The sequence below is a fragment of the Pteropus alecto genome, unplaced genomic scaffold (assembly GCF_000325575.1).
Source record: "Pteropus alecto unplaced genomic scaffold, ASM32557v1 scaffold10, whole genome shotgun sequence".
Taxonomy (NCBI): Eukaryota; Metazoa; Chordata; class Mammalia; order Chiroptera; family Pteropodidae; genus Pteropus; species Pteropus alecto.
In genome coordinates, this window is record NW_006431210.1 from 2,799,675 (window position 1) to 2,818,790 (window position 19,116).

The following is a 19,116-nucleotide window of genomic DNA, read 5'->3' on the forward strand; positions in this document are numbered from 1 at the left end:
AACGTTGCTCCCTGAGCCCCCTTCATTTGTGTTACTTCCTGATTGACAGCAGACAGATGGACACTACCTCGGGCAAAATACTGAAGATGCTCGCTCTAGGAAAGTTTAATGACTTTGGGGGTCTTCAAATGAAACACTCTTTTATGCTCTAAGGAAGTCTACCAGGTGACAGGCTTAACTGGAACTCGCTTGATAGCCTTTTCTCAGTGTCCAATGGGAACTACAGATCAAACTAAACAGGAAAAAAAAAAAAAAACATAGAAAAGATAGACCTAGAAGATATGGAAACGATGCAGGATACTGAAGAAAAAAAAAAGTCTGTATTATCCTGAGAGAGAATAAAAGCAGGATTCCCTGAAAAATGGAAGAAAAAGATGAAAGTTGGGGAAATTAAAAAAAATAATAATAAAAATAAAATATTCAATAGAAGTATAAGAAAATGAAGTTGTGGAAATAACTCTAAAGTAGAACAAAGAGACAAGAATTATTTTAAAAATTAGGAGATTATTTAGTATAAACATCGAAGACTAACACAAATATTAGAAGGGGAAACAGAGAAAGCAGAGGAGAGAAAAGCAGTGAAGAAATAATTCAAGAAAATTCCCAGAAGTTTTAAGTCTGCAGACGACAGAGCATACCTAGTTCCAGACACAGTGAATGAAGAGACCTATCCAAAGCAGAGGGTAAAGAGAACATCCTAAAAGTTTCCAGAGAAATAAAACAGCTCACGGATCAAGCAATGGGAATCAGAATAGCCTTGGATTTCCTAAGAGCAAAACTGGATATTAAAAGATTGAAGTAACGCCTAAAAAATTGAAAGGATAATGATTTCCCTCTGAGAATACTATACCCAGCTGAACTACCAATAAATTATGAGGGTCCCATAAAAATATATTTTGACATGCAAGCATCCAAAAATGGTAACTTCCAAATGACTTTTCTTAGGAAAATACTGGATGATAAACTTCAGCAAAATAAGGGAGTTAAAAAAAGAAAGAGAAAGGCATAGGTTATAAGAAACTGAGATTCTAATAAGAAAAGGAGTAAATAAAAGTTCCAGGGCGAAATTCAAATCTGGTCTACATTACAAGTAGCTGCAGGAATCGGTTGTCCGGGAAAACAAAATTGAGAGTAACTGTCATGTTTGCCCATGTATAAATAGTACAGAGAACCCTTCATAGTGATTTTGGAAGATTTGGGAAGAAGAACTAATAGGTATGTAAAAAACTAGGAACACAAACAAAAAAGAAGATAATTACTAACTCCAAGAGAAACAAAAAGGTCACCGAGGAAGGAAAGAAAATCAATGTTGAACGATAATTACACAGTAGTAATAATGTAAATATTGAATATTGATTTAAGCCCAAGTTGTGCTATAATTGTATTGGCAGGATGGTAGATGGGGAAGAAAAGGGAATTGGAAAACTAAATCCTCACTGTCACAATGGAAAATAGAATATGAGAAGAAAAGCAAAAAAGAATTAAAAGTGGTCATTTCAGGGAAATGACTGGGAGTCGCAAATGGGGAAGTTTCTCTTTATAAGCTTTTTAGCACTATTTTATTTTGTAAACTACTTTGATGCATGGTACTGATTAAAGAAAATAAATATAAAAATTAATTAAAATAAGTTTAGAAAGGAAAGAAATCAGGCTACTATAATAATAGATTAACCTCAGTGTATTGCAATGTAACCAAAGAAAATGATCGTAGCTAATCTTAGTAAGAAAATGAAATGCAGGGTTAGCTATCACTCAGGAGATATGGCCTGAATAGCCATCTAAAAAAGATTAAACAGATTTTTTTTTCTTATATATACATGTACATACATATATATGTGTATGTATATGTATATATCATATACCACATATACCATACATATACATACGTGTGTACATGTATATATCATGTACCACATCAAACATGTTTCATAGTATTTAATAATATATGTACATGTGTGTGCATATATATGTACACACAAATATATGTTCTATTTGCTATGAAGTTCAAATACATAATTTATAATAATCCTTATTATCTTATAAACTGAAATGCCTACATGTTTATAAATAGCAAAAATTCTTAATGAAATACAAATCTATTTTATACAAAGAAAAACAGTAAAAAGCTTAATGGTAAACTAATTTATAATTAATTTCAAAGGATTGAGCAAATGTGTGTCCGAGATGAAGATTCACAATTAATTTGGTCACATTTTGTATTTCACAAAGCTCTAGCTTGAAATATTTCCAAGCAATTTTGCATCGAAGGTTATGCATAGAGCTTCTATTTTAGTTTGCTCTTATCTTTTTAAACTAATATAAGATACTCTACTTGCAAAAATCTGGACAGTAAATCTAGTCGCTTTTATTGAAGACATGCAGTTTTGGTAAGTGGACATCTGGAATTGCCTTCATGAGGAAGTAGGTTCTTCTAAAGCTAAGCGAGTCAGCTTCGAACTGCTGTCATATAGCTCTTGCATCTGTAACATTTAGGGCAGCTGTCTCCAAAGCTGGGTGCCTAAGGCCACTACTGAGGGGCAGGGAAAAATATTAAAATCTTTACTTTGATTTTTGTATGGTACCCCTTTATATTTTATCTCTGTAAACTTCATGTACTACAGGATGATTATACAGTGATATATGTATAGAATTTATAAACGAGCATACATATAATGGCAGTGTACTGTCAAAAAAAATTTTTAATGATAGAATGTCATGATCAAAGGTATTTGGAGATCACTGGTTTAGACATGTCTCCCTGCTTACAGCTGGTGATCCACTAACAGTCCATGAGAGAAACAAGTGTTCATGAGTGAAGAAAGGTGGGAAAAAACTAATATATCTGCTAAGCTAAAAAGTTCATTTTAAGTTATGGTTGAGAATTAGCCAACTGTGGGGGAAAAAAATTAACATTCTCATTTATAAAATTTTGTCAAGCATGAGGCCTACCAGCTATAGGTGAAAATATTCTGATAAAAACTGATGTTGAAATATATGAATGGCTGGATTTTTCATAGCCTTTGATATGTAATTACATATTATACGTAATACATATGTATGATATTACGTAAGTGTATTACATATACATGTTACACTCATATGGTGCAGACTATGTTAAAATAGTGTAAAATAAAATAGTGTAAAATAGTGTAAAATACCCACGGGGTGGTCATAAAGCTTTTCTTTATGAAGTAGCTTCCTACAGAAAGACAATACCTAGAGACTATCCTAAGCATCCTAAGAGTAGTTTATTCCCTCATTTCTCTCATATGGGCAAAATACAACTAAATAGTAGCTACTAGTCTCATAGGAATGTTCGACTTAATTAAAATTTAATAGAATTTAAGTTTCACCTCCTTGGTCACACTAGTCACATTTCAAGTGTCCGATAGTCACATGTGGCAAGTGGCTACCATATTGGATAGTGCAGATAGCGAACATTCCTTTCAGTGCAGTTAAGTTCTGTGGGATAGCTCTGCTCTAGAATAATATTCAGAAATTTCTAAATTAAAAATTGTAAGATTTTTATACTTACTAACTGTTACTTTGTCCTTATCCCCCAACATAATGTTGTTTGGCGTCAGATCCCTATGGACGATCCTCTTCTCCTTGTGCAAGTACCGAAGAGCTAAGCACAGCTTGAAACAGCAAAGAAAAAACAAATGTTATTTCTCCCAATACACACATAACCACTGATGACTACTACATATGTTGCTAAGAAATCAGCTGCCATCTTTACTGTTCTATAGAAAAAATTAATGAAAATAGAAGTGTACCTGAATAAATACTTTCCATAGTCTTTCTTCAGTAAAATGATGTTGTTTTTCCTTCAACGAACTGAAATGCTCTCCAAGAGGGGCCCCTTCTATAAGCTCCATAACTATATACAACCTATCATCTAAAAAAAAAAGAAAGAGGTAATAGAAATTTAAACTCAATAAAAATATTTTGAAAACACGAATTAGAATCCATACTTTGCATTTGTGACAGCATGAATGGATCTTGTTATTATCATGCTAAGCTAAGTAAGTCAGACAGAAAAAGTTGAGAACTATATGATTTCACTTATATGTGGGATATAAAACTGAAAGCAACAAATAAACAAGCAAACAAAAACTCACAGACACAAATAACAGTTCAGTGGTTACCAGAGGGAAAGGGGAGAGGGAGAGATAGATAAGGGTAAAGGGGGTCAAATATATGGTGACAGAAGGATATTTGACTTTGAGCAGTGAACACAATGTGATATAAATATGACGTGCTATCAAATTGTAGACTCGAAACCTATACAATTATATTAACCAATGTCATCCCGATAGATTTAATTTAAAAAAAAAATCCAAGCTTCCCAATGAATGTATAGGACACAGCACTAACGAGTTAGACATGTATTAAGATATGGATCTATTCAGCCTTAGAAGAGGGAAATGGGGGTGTTGGGACAACTGGAGCCCCACAACCATCACTTGCAGCTACAAGCTACCTCCTACCATAAGTTTATATTGGCAAATATTATCATTTGCTATGTACACTGTAATGTGGAATGGCTGGGAGAAAAAGCTACTGATCCCAAGTCAGTGAAGATTCCCTGAAGAACATGTAAATCCATCTTTCCTCTCAATAGTCTAATATTTACCTTTGAAATTTTTACCCAAGTTGGACATCCAGAAAATTTTAAACTGCATTGTTTTGTAGTCTCAGAGATTTACCTTACAGAATTTTACAATGGAATCATGCCGTGGTCTTGCTATGAATGACACAGTTGAAAACAACACCCATGACAGAAATTTCTGTTATGTCAAGAGCAGAGAAAGCTGAGCTTCTCCGGGTTTTTTCTTGTGGATGCTGGAACTCTCATAACCGACTATGTTTGGAGGCCAAGAAACAAAGCAGTAAATTCTACTTTCTCCTCCAAAACCAATATGAAATTATTAACAATGGTTTGTGATATGTATCTTTTGTGATGTTTTGGATGTATATGAAATATGTATGTATACAATATTTACAAAAATGAAATCATACTATACATATTTTGCAACTTATAGTTTTTTTTTTAACATCCTTATGTGTCAGTACACACAGATCCATACCATTCTCTCTATTGGTTACAAAGTATTCCACAATACAGTTGGATCAGAATTTATTTAATCATTTCCCTAAAGAAAGACATTTATATTGTTTCCAATTTTTTCATAATCCCAAGAAATATTTATTGTATGTTCTAACCTTACTTCTGGCTTTATTTTTAATTTTCTCACCTTTTATTTCCTTTTATCACAATTTTATAATCTATTTTATCATATTTTATGTATGTTTAAGTCACTTCCAATTCTTTTTGTTGTAAAAAAGTCACTTCGACTTGTAAAAAGTGGATTTTGTTGTTTTTATTTTTAACTAAGACCAGTTGTGTCACTTTAGTACAAGTTCGAAGCCAATCTATATCTCTTTATGATAGAATAAGCACTAAATTACAGAAAATTATTCTAATATTAAGAACAAACAGCCAAGGGTTCAGGATTTACTGAAGAGTTTCAGCACTGAGTTGAAAGAGAGATGGGTAAAAATTGTAACATGTCAAAGTACACCACAGGTTTGCATAACAAGAGCACCTATAGAGAGGCAGTGATGAAGCTTCAGTATTTGCCTTGTACTGCTTAAATCTTACCTTCGGATGGAGATTTATCTTGAAAGTTCATATGTGACATACATCATTACAATTTATCAATATTTATATCAGTCAAAGGTCCTATTTTGTTTTAAATAATTGACCGTTTTGGCTTTATCTCAATGTTTTGATTCTGTATTCCATTGTCCTTGCAGAGTCTGTCTGCAGAAAGTCAGGGCTCTATCGCCACCTTGTGGTAATTACTTGAACTTTAAGTAAAAGAAATAAAGACCTAGCCCACTCCCAATTTATTTTGGAGATGAAAAAAGTCATCTAATTCAACAAAAACAACTTTTCATTTTTTCTTAAAGAAACCACTACCCTTTAGTTTTCTTCTCTCCTGATGCTACTGAGTTTTTTGTGTATTAAAATAGCTATAATAACTATTTTCGTTTGTCCATTCAGTGTCTCTCAATGGGAGTACAGGTATATATAACCAACTTTAGGTCATTGATTACTTCACTATTTCATTGATCAAAAAAGTGATGCACAAAATTGTTCACTCTCATTTAAACAACAAAAAGAGTGAAGAAAATAGTTGATTAAGCTTATTTTTTTTTAATTCTAATATAAAAATATGTAACAAAGATACTTTTCCTTAAGAAATATCATCAAAACTGCTACTTACTTTCCAGAAATGTTTTGTAATAGCGTACAACATTGGGATGATAAAGCTATAAGAAAATAAATAACAAACATTACACTATTTCAAAATACAAACTTGTTTTCATAGACAATTTAGTTGGACTTCATATTTTAAAACAACAAAGAAATTGTATTTATATTTATTTATATGACTAAGCAATTTAAGATATTTAATCGAGATTTTTTCATTATTCTTTTTATTTTCTGCTTATAAAACTAATCTGAAATTAGCAATTTCATAAATAGCCTTATCAAACAGAATTAAAAACTGATTTTGCTCTATCAACCTAATTTAACCAAAGTATAGAATTGTAGGTCTAGAAGGAAACTTAAGAATTCATTTAGCACCCTCTTCCCCGAAACCACACACCGATTGCAGAGAGAATAAAAAAATGAAGCAACTTATGTTGTATCATTGCTCTTCACCTCTCCTCACCATTTCAATTATTTACCTACACTGTTTATGTCTATTTACACAATTTGTTTATGCTCTCCAAAATGATCAGTATGAAACTGAAATAACCTGAGTTATTAACTGTTTGAATTACAGTCATAGCTGACAAGAACTATCTCTTCGACCAAACATTACTTAGGCGTCTCTGAGCCCTCTTTTGATGAGGCCTCATCCTTGGCCTGCCTAGTTTTAGCAAGAAGCCCGATAAGCCAGTTTAGCCAGAATCTCCCCATTCTTGATATCCAATTAAGTTCCTCACTCCGCCCCATCTTTATTATTTAATCAAGTTTCTCTTCCCCTAACCTTGATACCTGACCAAGTTCCTCTCAGTAGTTTTCCAGCCACTGACCCCTCACCATGCCTTTTGGGTATAATTTCTCAGCTATCCCTATCTGTATTCAGAGTTAACTTCAATCTCTCTCCCCTCCTCCAATAGTTTGGCAGTGGTCTTGAATAAAGTCTTCCTTGTCATTTAAAAGTTTTCATCACGAGAGAAAAATATTGTAACTACACATGGTGATGAATGTTATTGTGGTGATTATTTCAAAATATATACAAATATTGAATCATTATGTTGTATATCTGAAACCAATATGTTACATGTCAATTACATCTCAATTTTTAAAAAGTGCAGTAAAATATCTCTTTAACATAGTTTATCACCATAAGGAACACGGAAATTCTACTTTTTAAAAAAAAAGCCATATTCTACAAGAAATACTAAAAATCTTATAGTTGTTTATAATTTGAATTTTTAGGTAAATTGAATTTTTTTTTTATATCTCAGAATAGTGGCCATTATATCCACAAATGGCTTGCATCTCTTTTCGGTCTTTCTTCTTGCCTTTTTGAAGGGGAGTCAGCTAGTTCTCCACCAAAACTCTGCTCTCTCCTCCCTTGCAACAGCACTGTAGCAGGATGTGGCTTCCCGGCCAGCGATCGTTTGTCAGCCTGTCTCACAGCCAGGTGTGGGCCTAGCGCTCAGTCTCCCCAGCGGGGCATGAGGGAACCATGTGCACGCCCGTGTCCGAGCCTTCCTCGTGAAGACTGGCACCCCCCTCGCACCTCTCCCCTTCCCGCCTTGGACATGAATGAGCCCAGGGCGGTTCCAACAACTCAGATGGAGATAACGCTCTAGCAGGTGGCAGAGCAATGAGAGAGAGAGAACCAGTATCCCTCACTGTCTGCACGGAGCAGAGAACACGGCCAGCCCGGCCTGCTCCCTTCGGGATGGTTACATGAAAGAGCAGCAGCCCACTGTGCTGTGAGGCCTCTCCTTTAAGCCCCTTATTTCAGAGCCTCTTTGTTACTGCCGCTCAGTTTTAATCTTAACAAACCTACCCTCTCATTCTAGCCCCATTTCTGTCGCTTCCGTCTGCCATTACCTCCTCCTTTTAGGCCTCATTGTCATTATCCTTTCTGTCGGTTCAATCCTCTGGTGAGAATGCAGTTGTACAATTTTGAGTTATTGTGAATCAGATATGGTCCCACCCTGATACTTTCTTTCCTTAGGAAATGGGCTAAAACAAATAGTCTACTTCATCAACTAGCAAGTAGCCAGCAGATTTTAAAGAGTGTGGGACCAGAGAAGCAACCCGAACCATATTCCAGATCTAGCTCACAGGCCAGATTTCAGTTTGGGGCAGAAGCCATGTTCCAGCCTGTGTTATAAGGAAACAAAATCCTGAAAAAGCTGAAAGTCCCTAAGCATGAGCAAACACAAATTTTTAAAAATCTAACTTATTACTGTATAAAAATCAACTATAAAATAAGCTATTGATGATATTTATTGTAATTTAGAAATTGGACTAGAACTGTGGATTTTGACAAATAAAAATCATCATGTTCGTGGTGATCCTTATGTCCCAGCACAGCCGCTGTGCAAATTTAACTAGTGGAGGAGGAAGCTCAGTGAAATTGATAGTTCTTCACAGGAGTTATAAATGAACAGTGCTCATAATGAATGTGCAAATAAGGAAAGCTGAAAAAGAAACCAATGTGTTCTTGGATCGCGAAAAGAAATCCCATTTCTCTTCTGACATGTTTATTCTTTCTCTCCAAACAAACCTTCGTAATGATAGTTAATTAAGTTGTTGCATTATGTCAGAATGTTCTGCTTGTGCCAATAAATAATAACCATCTGGAAAATCCACATTTTAGATTTAATAAGCCGTATTTGAAGAATGTTAACAGCTTGGATCCACTTGATAAAAGTCAGGGGACTCTTAGTCATAGTCCTATGCATGTAACTCAGTAACCAAATATCCTGCAATAACGGGAAGAGAATGAATGCGCTTACGACGGAAAGAGAAGGGTCCCTCATACGGGATGCACGCTGGGCTGTGAACTCTGCTGTCCTGCACCCCTGCCCTGACAAAAACTCCAGAAAGTGTTCCTCTGGTCCAACATCAAGCCTTAGGGGAAAAGCTGGCTAAATTACCACCGCCTCAATGTCACTTATTTTAAACAGAACCAGTTCTTAAACAGCACAAACAAGAATGGCACAAGAATTCTACTTTCTTTTGATGACATTTATTTTCATAAACAAGAAAAACATGTACCTGCTCTTTAATTATGGTTAATTCAGACACAATGTTCTTCACACTGCTGTCTCGATCTTTTTTATCCTTTCCAAATGCTGGGTTATGTAAATTGACCTCTTTCATTGCTAAAAGATTTTGACCACTACGCTTTCTAACCTAATAAGGAAGACAAAAAAAAAAAAAAAGAAAAGAAAAAGAATAAGAAAAAGAAAAAAAGAGGTGGGGTAGAAAGAGGAAGAGAGATAGATTAATAAGGTCACATGATTAAACTGTCTTTTAAATAAGTCACAAAACTTTTAAAATTCTATCTGTATTTACACTCAGCTCAGCTCAAAAAATTGGTATTTCCTGGGTCAATCTGCAACATTCAACAGGATTTTACTGGGTAAATACAGAAACAGTGGTATGATCTAGAGAAGGTGACATGCATTGGGACAAGACATTTTGACTTTCTTTGATGAGGGATTAATAATGGCTTTGGTCTTCAAAGATTAGTGACCAATTTCTAGAGCTGAAAGCTAAAACAAGACAACATAGGTACACTACCTGATGGACAAAAACAGTCATTCAAATTTTTATATCTATTATTTACTACTTTTCAGTAAGAGAACTTCAACTCGACTGTGAGTGAGTGTGCAGGAGGGACATCCAGTTTGTTCAGGGATATCGGAAATGTTCCCCAAGGGCAAAGTCACCTTGTAAACACAGCCAAAAGCTCCACTTCCAAGATGATCCAAAATCGCATAGTTGCCTATATATTTCGAAGGAGCTTTATTCTGATTAATGCTTTCAATATTTTCAGCAATCTGCTTCAGCTCATCCTCCTAACCAAAAAAATAAAGAGGAAATGGGTTGCTATGATAAACTCCACACTGGCCACACAGCAGCCTGCCGAAATATTTAAAACTCAGGACTTACCACTAATAAATTCAATCTTGAGACCAATTCTTCATAAGCACTGATATCACGAACGTAATGTCCTATATCAATGAAGATCTCAAACAGGTCGGTGGGGAAAAGTCTACAGGGAAAAATACACATGTATACTTCATTCGAGACCTTCCTTTTCGGATCTAGCTCATTCACAGGTTAATTGTTGATAGTTAATTCCTTAGACTATCAACAAGGCGGCGAGAAATGAGACCAGCTTCTGTCACAAAAGTGAACTATACATACAGTTTGTAGCAGTAAGGAAAAACAAGCAGAAAGTGATAGAGAGCCGCTGACGGTTCACAGCACTGTACTGTACCCTCAAACATTTGTAAAGAAGGTGGATGTCACGTTGTGTGTTTTCTATCACAATAAAAAAATACACAAATATGGTGCAGATCACACAAAGACCTTATTTGTAAAACATTTGGGGATATAGGTACTAAACACATTAGGAAGGAATGTTTACTGGGTGCTTCTCAAGTACTGAGCACTTTCATAAATGCTATTTGATAGTAACTGTAGGAGGTAAATATTAGCCTAATAAGAGTTTTATAAAAACACAGGTAAATAGGGAAAAAAATGGAGAGATCTGTGCATTATTTCCAAAGTACTGGCTTCAGGGCTTATTAAAATCTTTAAGTCCTCTCTCGTGCAATGGATAGATAGCGCATTGGATTTCTAAAATCTTTAAGTCCACTAAAATGGATGATTCGGGGCCTTGAAATGAAAGGTGTTCATGAGTAACTAATTTTACTTTCTTTGCTTCCTCTAAACTCAAGCATCATGTAGAATTAAAGTAACAATATAAAATGTTCCATGCTTATGAACAGAAGATATTACATTAACTAAAGGCTATATTTCTATATTTCTATTCTGCCTCATCAGTAAAATTCTGCTAAGATTTTGGTTAACCTGTTCAACTAAATAGCATGCAGTCCACCCATTTAGATAACTAGTGTCTGCTTCCCAAGGCAGTGATTTTTCTGACACAGCCAACCAGCACAACCTCCTAACTCAAGAACATCCAGCCTCCTCTATTTCAAATGAGCTCTTAACCTATGGAAGATAGGCAGACAAATATGTTTTTTTTTTTTTTCCTATTGATTAAGAGGAAATGACTAGATCAATTCTGGAATTTCTAAATGGGCAAAGACAAGCACAGATTTTGATGGCATCCATTTAATATGTTAATGTCTAACAACAAAAAAAGAAAAAACTAAAATCATAACAGTCACATGCAATTAAGAAGAGTTATATTGATATAATGATTCATGGTCTTTCATCATTTTGTTAATTTTCAGTGTTAAGATATCACTATGGTAGTTCAGTTTTATCTGTGGGTTCTAAGGAATCTGAAGATACATGTTTTCCACCCTGATTCACTCTTCTCTTACTGCATCTAAATCAGGTATGTGAAAATAGTTCAATCTAGAGATTGCTGGTCACTTAAATTTCTCTAAGCTCATACCTTTTAAAGAGTGGCCTGTTTCTTTCCATACTGAAGAGAAATCTCAAGGCTCTGAAGGCATAACACTGGAAAACAGAAGGACACATGATTCTCAAATAGGAGTTCAATAAATTAAAACGTTTTCAGGATAGAGTTATCATGAAATAAATATTAAAGTGGCTTTATTGGGAGTGTGGCTGGTCTATATGGGAGCCAAAGCTTGCCACTGAAAACAAAAACCATGAACACCTGGGGGAGTTCTTGAATTTAAAAAGCTTTTATGTTGTGGTAATGATAGAGATCTGGGCCTTGTTTCACTCAGTGCTCATCATTAATTCCTTTCTAGAAAGTTCCATATGAGTGTAGAGACAAGAAATAAAATTCCTACTCTGAGAAAACCAAATGTACAAAGATTTCCAGGAGCTCAAGGTTTATTTTGTTTCTAGCCTGCTATGTATACCTCAATATTTATATGGTTTCTGTGAGAAAATAAACACTAGAAATGATGACATATAAAAATAGCCACAGGCACACTGGACTCAAACTTGACAAATTGGTCTCTTGAGTAAAGAGGCTTAAGCATTCCCCAAATAGAACAATCTACAGTAACTCCTGTGAACACTCAGAAAGAGGCCTGTGAGACTTTAAGGAAGAAAAATAAACATCTGACATTTTGCAGTGCCGAGAAAAAAAAAGAGAGAGAGTGTGAGCCCCCAGCCTGCAGATGAGCTGCCTAACAGGCTGCCACTGGGGTGATCGGGGTTTGCTGAATTCAAATCTGGATAAAATTAGTGATGTGAATATGGAAGAAGGTTCACAGACATAACTGCCCAGAGAAGCCAGGCAGATAACACAATGACACGAAGGAGCCTGGTAAGAGAGACGTGGCGACTGGAGCGGGTGGAGAATGTGCATGTTCCTCGAAAGCCATTTCGACGGGAATTTTTTAAAACCCTCTGCTGCTCACCAAAATGCATCTGCGGGATGGCTTTGACTTTCCCTGTGTTCCGGCACAGTGTCCTACATCTGTGGGGCACTGAAGAAATTAAGTCCCACTCCTGTATGTTCTCATCTGTAGCTCTCCAAAAACCTGTGGCTGCCAGCCCACAGATACCGCCGAAAATTCTCTGCTAGGTTTGACCGTCATTCTGGGCGATAGCTCTTAAATCAGACTGGAGGCAAAGGTTGTTTTGTACTTCCTTCTCTGACTGACTTGAAGAAAAGATGAGCTGCAGCTACAGCAAAGGTTTACTTCAAATCTGACTTCATCATTCCAGTGTCTTCGGGATACTGGCCCTTGACAGCCACTCCTCAAAAAAGCACAGAGGACTCCCCGTAATGTCTCCCTTTCTTACCTATAAGGCCTCATCTCCTGGGGCACCCACACACCCAACTGTAATCCTAGCCCCACTGAGCAACTGAAGCATGCTGTAAGCTGTCAGGCTCTCATACTTTGCACATGTTATTCCCTCTGTGTGTCATGCCCTTCCCCCCTATACCACTGGTGCCCTACTCATGTCCCTTTCTCCATTTGGAAAATCCCTTCTCATCCATCGAGATCCATTTTATAGGCTTTCCTTCGTAAAGGTAAAATGTGAGTGACTGTGGTTCATGCTTAAAGATGGTATATAATTTTCCTGTCATTGTCTTCTGATAAACAAGCAATACATGTTTTGTTTTGTTTTGTTTTTAAATAGAACTTATTGATCAGCAAGGAAATATCGAAATAAAATTGCCTAATTCGCTCTGGTAGAGAAATCACTGTGAAGCCTCTTTCACTGTTTTAACAGCATTTGCTTCCATGCCAGTTTTCCCTCCCAGTCAGTACAAGCACCAGCACTAACTTAAAAATTCTAAAAATCATAGCTTATATTATTACCAAAGTTCCCCCAGATTTCAGTAACTCGACAGTGAAGAACAATGGACATGTTTATTACCTGTAATAGATTAGTCCTTGCTGCATTCTTTTGTTTGGTTGGTAAAATTAATTTTGCTATTGTATACACACCATTTTCCTGGAGGAATAAAGGAGCCATGTTATCAGTGACCAGTGGCAATGTCATAGAACTCCACAGGCATAAAGAAGCAACTAAACAATCTCAAAAATTAATATTAAGAAGAAATATTAGTATAATCTTGGAACTTTAAGTAATTATGGCAGAACAATACTAAAAATGTCAATGTAACACTTTTACAAACCAAAGACCATAACCACAATCTTAAAATTCCAACTGTCTCTAAAGATTATAAATAATACAGTAATATCAATTTAAAGTGACTTAAATACTTTAAAAAACAGAGTAGGGGACAAAAAGGCATCTGGACATCTTTATAATCTTTATACATTGCATTTTAAATATTTATGAAATATAATTTCTCCCTTTATAGTTTTGTTAAATTCATTGCAATTATTGCAGAAAATAGAAAAATAAAAGAAACAAGAATAATAGATTAAAATAGAAAATGAATGTTATCCGTGAAAACACAGGGAACGTCTTCCTAGACTAAGACTAATACAAATATACACATGAAGGAATGAACAAAGCTACTAACTCATTGCTACTTTTCTGTTATCCATTAAATGCGTAATCCACTGAACTCTACGTGGACATGCATAATGTAACTGAAGAGTTTTACCTGCCTAACTGCATTTAGTCTTTATAGCTATTTGTGAATTAGTCTATATAACTTCCCTGTTTTATACATGATAAAACCAAAGCTTAGAGAGGGTAAGTCACGTTTCCAGGGGCCAAACCAGCAAGTCATGATAACAGGAATTGTTTTAGCAGCATTTATTTCCATGCCAGCCTCCCTCACCACGTATTTTTCCCTCACGGTCAGTACAGGCACCGGTGCTAACTCCGAAATTCTAAAAATCACAGATTATGTTATTAAAGCTTCCCCAGCTTTTAGTGATTTGCTGAGCTTCCCCAAGGGGCTCTAATTGCTGATAACCTGATCTCTTACTAACTTTTATGAACTTCTGTCATTTTGAAGTTGAATGGATATATTGTATTGACCAAAAAAAAAAAAAAAGTTTTCTCTGTAAAATTTAATAAGCATGAAGTAACTTTTATAATAGAAACCCATACATGGGTGGTATACATATGTGTGTATTTATATATATATTGGATGCATATACTTGAATTTGAGAGTACACACTTGATATACTTTTTAAGTGACTGCTACCCTTAACTCATGGTATCCCATATGCCCAGAATTAAAGAAGTTCAGAATAGCTTTGGAAAAAAAAAAAAAAAAAATGAAAAGGACTTCATATGATATAGGGAAGAAACACCACCAATTAACCACATGGCAGTTCTTTTCGAGGTAGGTAAGTTAAAGAAGGACAAGAATGTAAAATAGAATTCTGTAAGTTAAATAAGACATATTAAAATATATTAAAACCACGTGACGCTGTACAGCGTTGGGCCAGAAGTGGGGTCAGTCAATCACAGCCTGGGTACGGAGCCCCTGCCCTGGGGAGCGGCGCACTCACCTGAACCACCTGGTGGGCGTTGGTGTCATTGAGCACCAGTTCCGTGAGGGCAGCACAGCAGGCTGGAACGAAAACCACCAAATGGTCATGCCGGGCGTCACCGTGACGGTGCTACTGACATAGAGTTACAGCGATACACCAACTCCACAGGGAATTCTGTCAGCAGAGTCACTCCTAAAAAAACACTGATTTTCCTCCTGGCACAGCTCTGGGAGAAGGGAGCTTGACTTCTAATGGCTTCTGACTCTCCTCCTCGTGTGATGTGTGTGCATGCACACCCATCCCACAGCGGCTTTTTATTGAGCGCTTGCTGTGTACCAGGAGGCAGGGACTGCATCTGTCTGATTCACTGTAATCACCAGCGCTCGACCACTTAGCAGGTGCTCTATAAACACATCTATAAACAATGGTTGGCTAACCGAGAGCGGGCTCTAAAAATAGTATACAAATTAACTTTTATAATCAGAGTATACACTATGATTACCAGTTTACCAATGAGAAAACTGAGGTTTGGAAAAGTTATCAGACTAGGCCACAGAACTAATAATAAGAAGGGGCCAGAAGTCCGACCCTAGTCTGCCAGGTGTTAAATCCTGTCACCCGTCCTGTCGTAAAAAACGGCCACTGTGTCAGCTTCTGGTGGAATTCTATACTGAGCTGCTTCTGGTCCAATAGGAGTTATACTGGATTTTGTAGCACAGAGCACCTATAAAGGATAATGGCATTTTATCAGGCCCTTGCCAATGGCCATATGCTGTGCTATGGCCTTTACACATATCCTCGTATAATTCTCACAATGACCCTCTAATGCTGACATCAGGGCTACCATCACCATTCCACACGAACAAAGCCGAGGCTTGGAAAGGTTAAGGAACTCGTAAGATGATGTGGCCAAAAAAGTGGGTGCAGCCAAAACTCAGATCCTGCTCCCGACACCTCATGTTTTTAATCTTTTTAAAAATTTTTCATTGAGGTATAAAATAAGCTGTGTAGACATATCTCAAGCATACAGCTTAGTGAGATATTACATAACTATAACCCTGTAACCACTGCCACTGTGATGAACATATATCTCCAGTCCCCAAAGGCCTGTTGAGCCCCTCCCAGGTAGTAGTGTACCGTCCCTCAGTGGGTTACTGCCCTTCTGACCTCTACCACCACCAATCTCATTCACTCTTTGTGAGAGGCCCAGAATATTAGGAGCTCTGATTTCAGTTGGATTATACTTCCTGGAAGTCTTCCAACAGGAAGTTCCCAGTAAGAGCCTTTATGTTGAAATAGAGGCCTTTTAGAACAAGTGGAAATGACAATTCAAGCAGGGGATCCTATTTCCCTGACCTCAAGCCTGTGAACAAACATCTTCTCCACTCTCTAGGAGCAAACATTGCGGAACAAAGCAAGTCTGCCCTTCTCCTTACCTCCTTCTTTTCAACCCCTGCCACATCTGCTCTTCCCCTCTTAGGGCCTGCCTGCCCTCCTGCTGGCCCACCCAGTGCCTCTCTGCTCCCTTCCTGCGGACCACTGCTGGGCACCCAGCTTGGTCAGCAGCGCTGTAGCCCCACCTGCACGAAAGGGCACAGGCTACAGAACTGTTCAAGGTTACGCCAAACTGCCAACAAATGTATGCGTGCATCCCTACGCCTGCTTTTGCATGGGAATCCCACACAGGGCAGCATCTCTGTCTTCTCTTTAGGAGCTCACGAGGTGGGAGGAAGGCACTCGCTTGCTCCCTGTGGAATGGGGACGTGCACTGCAGAGTCTCCCTTAAGGAGGGTGCCCTGAGACCTAGAAAATAATAGGAACCATGATTCTGAGCACAGACGAAGCTGCATTCTCTAATCCAGCTTTATTAGTAACAAAGCTAACATTCTGATCACTTTTATGTCTGAGTTCTATCGGTGACTTACTTCTTCATGCGTTCGGAACACGGAAGGGAGAGAAGAGTCGGTGGTACCGCTAACCTGCAAGTCCAGCACTAGCGCCAGCGATTCTGGGGCATCCACAGGAATCTAACTTCACATTTTTTAAACTTATAAATCATGCCTAATTAATGCGATCATACTAATTGTATAACAGAATAAGAAGACAATATAAGATTAAAGAATATCAAATAATAAAACTTAATAATATGATATAAATACCTGCTTGAAGAGAGAAAGTATTTTCCTGTATCTCCCGAGGGCTTAAATCTTCCGACAGGTGAAGCTGCTGGATTCGGCCTGCTGCATTTGCGCTAGACAAGCTTCCGATGGAAGAACGATCTGAAACAAAATTTCTGTCTCTGAAAAAGAAAAGTTAATGCACAAATTGATTTATCAATTTTCCTAATGAGTGCTTTCTGAGTCTTCTTTTTAAGAAATCTTTACCTCCCCAAAGTCATGAAGTTTTCTGCTGTGTCTCTATTGTTTGACCTTCCAATCCACCTAAAGTTGATGTTAGTATATGGTGTGAGATAAGAGTCCCTTCCTTCTTTGCTTTCTTCCTTCCTTCCTTCCTCTTTCCTTCCCTCCCTCTCTCTCTTTCTTTTTTCTAAACATGGTTACTGAACTGACTCGGCACCATTTATTGACAGGACCACCCCCTCCCCACTGCTCCACGGCCACCTTTGCTTTCGAACACCATTCTGCCGCAGTCGATGCTCCTGAATACGTCTCAGTCTTCACCAGTTTGTTTTCTTTTTCCATGAAATTCCAATCTTCCTTTATTTTAGGAAAGTTCTCTTCTATTATATCTTTGAATATTTTTTTAATTCATTTTGCTTCTAACTCAGGGATATCAATTATCCACACGTTGAAAACCCATCTTCTGCTGGCCATACCTTTCACTTCCTAATTGCTCTCATTCCTTTGTCTTTCTCCCTACGTGACGTGTAATTTTGTTCAAGGGTGCCCGTCCTTTTCCTAATTCCAGTTTCTAGTGAATGTATCAGTTCCGTGTATGTCACTCAGTCCTCGTCTTCTTCCTCAGCTCTGCAATCTCTCTCCTCTCTGCTTTATTGTCCTCTCGTCAGGTCTTTAACCTCGTTTTATAAATTTCATGTTCTGTTTAACGTTCGACAAAAATAAAACATTTCTTTCTCCATTTACTTAATGCAACATCTTCCACCACAGATCCTTCACGTCTTTTACCTGCTTAGTTCCATTTTGTTTCACTCAGTTCCCGCATTTTTTTCATTTATTCATTTTCTATGGCAGCAGCTCTATGTGGATTTCTATGTTCCTACATATAACACAGATAGAATCTCCTTGGCTTCCCTCCCACGTCATCTGGGCCCACGAGTGTCCTCCCTTCACTGAGCACAGGGACAGGAATGGAGCTGGGCCTACGAGTAGTCATAATCAGGGATCTTGTCTGTTAATATAATTATGCCAAAACTCGAATTTTAGAGATCACGCCACATTATCAAGAGTATATAGCCTTTCAGGAACCGCCTTCGAGTTTGGGATCGCAGGTGGATGGGCATGAACAGGTTTCCTGGAGCTGCCCTGACAACAATGCCTGTTCATACTCATGCCAGCAGACGACCTGGCAACCTCCACCTTTGGAACCTGCTCCAGGCAGCTCGGGGGAAGGAGCAAGCTCTGGAAGGATAGTGTTCACCAGCTGGGGTAATAAATTCTCCCACAGCGTGAAGATATATTTAACAATGAATAAGTGCTGACATCTATCATCTTCCTAGGAAAGAGTTTTCTAACATTCCACAGTAAAAACGTACTGGCAAAATGACTCTTCAGATGTGAAAGAACTCTATTCTATCAAGGATAGTTACAGCTTGAGAAAAAGAGGAAAAATGGTGCCTCATACTTAACTCAATTATATGTGGTAAAAAAAAAAGTAGGTTTTTCCTTGAAATACTGGTTAACTATTATAGAATTTAATTTTATCATCAAGAAAATAACTGCTTTCTAAGAGGGCAACCCTGTTGTAATG

At 37.3% G+C, this 19,116-nt stretch overlaps 1 protein-coding gene across 6 annotated transcripts in view; it reads right to left on the minus strand.

Annotated features, from left to right (window-relative positions):
* NEK10 (NIMA related kinase 10) overlaps positions 1-19,116 on the minus strand; it is a 189,863-nt gene that overhangs the window by 118,742 nt on the left and 52,005 nt on the right. For 5 of the 6 annotated variants that reach the window (XR_001517765.2, XM_015596827.2, XM_015596825.2 and 2 more), the window contains 10 exons: positions 17,328-17,467; positions 15,187-15,248; positions 13,625-13,702; positions 11,709-11,773; positions 10,226-10,328; positions 10,003-10,131; positions 9,326-9,463; positions 6,294-6,339; positions 3,777-3,898; positions 3,536-3,638 (listed from right to left, as the gene is read on the minus strand). Coding sequence is in view for 5 of the 6 variants with exons in the window: in XM_015596827.2 (XP_015452313.1) it covers positions 3,536-3,638; positions 3,777-3,898; positions 6,294-6,339; positions 9,326-9,463; positions 10,003-10,131; positions 10,226-10,328; positions 11,709-11,773; positions 13,625-13,702; positions 15,187-15,248; positions 17,328-17,467 (986 nt within the window). In the remaining variant the exon portion in view is untranslated. Of the gene's footprint in view, positions 1-3,535; positions 3,639-3,776; positions 3,899-6,293; positions 6,340-9,325; positions 9,464-10,002; positions 10,132-10,225; positions 10,329-11,708; positions 11,774-13,624; positions 13,703-15,186; positions 15,249-17,327; positions 17,468-19,116 lie in introns of those variants that run through there. The other variant, XM_015596835.2, reaches the window with a different exon arrangement.